Source organism: Emiliania huxleyi, assembly GCF_000372725.1.
Source record: "Emiliania huxleyi CCMP1516 unplaced genomic scaffold EMIHUscaffold_6354, whole genome shotgun sequence".
Classification (NCBI taxonomy): Eukaryota; Haptophyta; order Isochrysidales; family Noelaerhabdaceae; genus Emiliania; species Emiliania huxleyi.
The window spans coordinates 1-1,461 of NW_005197233.1; the positions used below are offsets into that span (position 1 = coordinate 1).

Genomic DNA, 1,461 nt, shown 5'->3' on the forward strand with positions numbered 1-1,461 from the left:
GCCCGGCAATGAAGCATACCGCGAGCGTGACGGCCAGCCTCGGTCGCTGCATCGCCGCCCGTCCACTTGATGATTCTTTCGTCCGCGCCTGCGAGTGCATTTTTTAAATGTACTAGCAGGTTGGCTCGCTAGTCGCTCGCCGGGCCCGCGCAGCACGCGCGGGCCTATTTTTGTGGTTGATAAGGTGGCACCTTCGACATTGCGTTTCTTTTCTTTATAGGCTGTGTGTGTGTGTGTGTGTGACTCACACTTTATAGGCTGTCCTCTTCTACCTACCTACCTGTCCTCTATTTAGGATTCCTAAGCTTAAAGGCCCGCTAAACGCGCGAGGCGGTGGCGGCGGTGGGGGGGGATTGACAGCGGAGGCGGCGGGATTGACAGGGGATGGGGCGGCCACGAGCGGAGCGGCGGCGAGAGGGGGGGCGGCGGCGCGAGGCGCCAACGAGCGAGGAGCCCGCGCCATCAGAGGGACGCGCCGCTGCGAGATGGAGGGCGGCGGTGACGGAGGCAAGGCGCGAGGCGGCGGCGGCGGCGGCGGCGGCGAGAACGGCGGCACCGAGTTGTCTCGGTGAGCGGAGCGGCGGCAGGAGGAGGAGCAGCTCGCTGTTGAGCGCTTTTGAGCCTGGGAGCCCATGTCACTGCGACCGGCGTGCCCGGGAACAGAGATCGCGCGCGCGCCGCCACTCACGACGCGCGCGCGATCTTCGCGGAGTCGGGTCCCCAGAGGGAAGCGGTCTTCTCGGCCGACGTCCAGCGGCGCGGAAGGACAGGCGCAGCGGTGCACCGCGCCGCGTTGATTCGCGACCACCGTCGGCCGCGGACGGCGGCGGCGTGGCGGCCGCGGGCGCTCGTGAGACGCGCCGCTCTGCGCTGGTTCGGTTCGTTCGACTCGTTGTGCCGCCACACGCCCGGCGGCCGCGGGTCCCAGAAGTGGTTGCGCGGGCCTCTTCCTGGCGGCCGCGGGACGGCGTCGGGCACGTCGTCGGTCGCAACAGATGCGTGGCGAGCCGTGGCACGTCGTTGCTGGCGCTGGTGGTTTGAGGTCGGCATAGTCCAGAGCAAGGTGGACGAGTCGAGAGCTTCAGCTGGCCGAGGGTGCCACCTTTGTGCTCTTTGTGCACGAAATGGGAAATAGATAGAAGACACGCCAGGCTGCTACAGCGATGAGCAGGGCGGCGGCGAGGGCTGGCATATATGTACGGTAGGAGGCCGGTTTCCTCTTACCGCCAGCGCGAAAGGCACCTCCTGATCCCGAATCTGTCGGTCGACTCGTTGTGGTGTTTTGGCAAAAAGAATTTTTGGTGGAGTTAGTGCCAGTGCGCGCCAGTCCCGTGCCCAGTGTTGTGCAAAAAGAATTTTACGGGCCTTGAACGACACTAGGCACGGGACTGGCGCAAAAAGAATTTGGCGACTTTCGCACACATTCTTTTTTACCCATCTCCTAGTGAGGTGTCCGTTTCC

The 1,461-nt window shown here is 64.5% G+C and overlaps 1 protein-coding gene across 1 annotated transcript; it reads right to left on the reverse strand.

The window, feature by feature from the left end:
• Positions 1 to 280: 280 nt before the first annotated feature.
• On the reverse strand, positions 281 to 1,097 carry EMIHUDRAFT_447302 (hypothetical protein; the record flags this gene model as incomplete). Its single annotated transcript, XM_005763369.1, has 1 exon — positions 281 to 1,097. A coding segment is annotated over one exon (462 nt), but the record flags the coding sequence as incomplete, so codon positions are not given.
• Between the last annotated feature and the right edge of the window lie 364 nt (positions 1,098 to 1,461).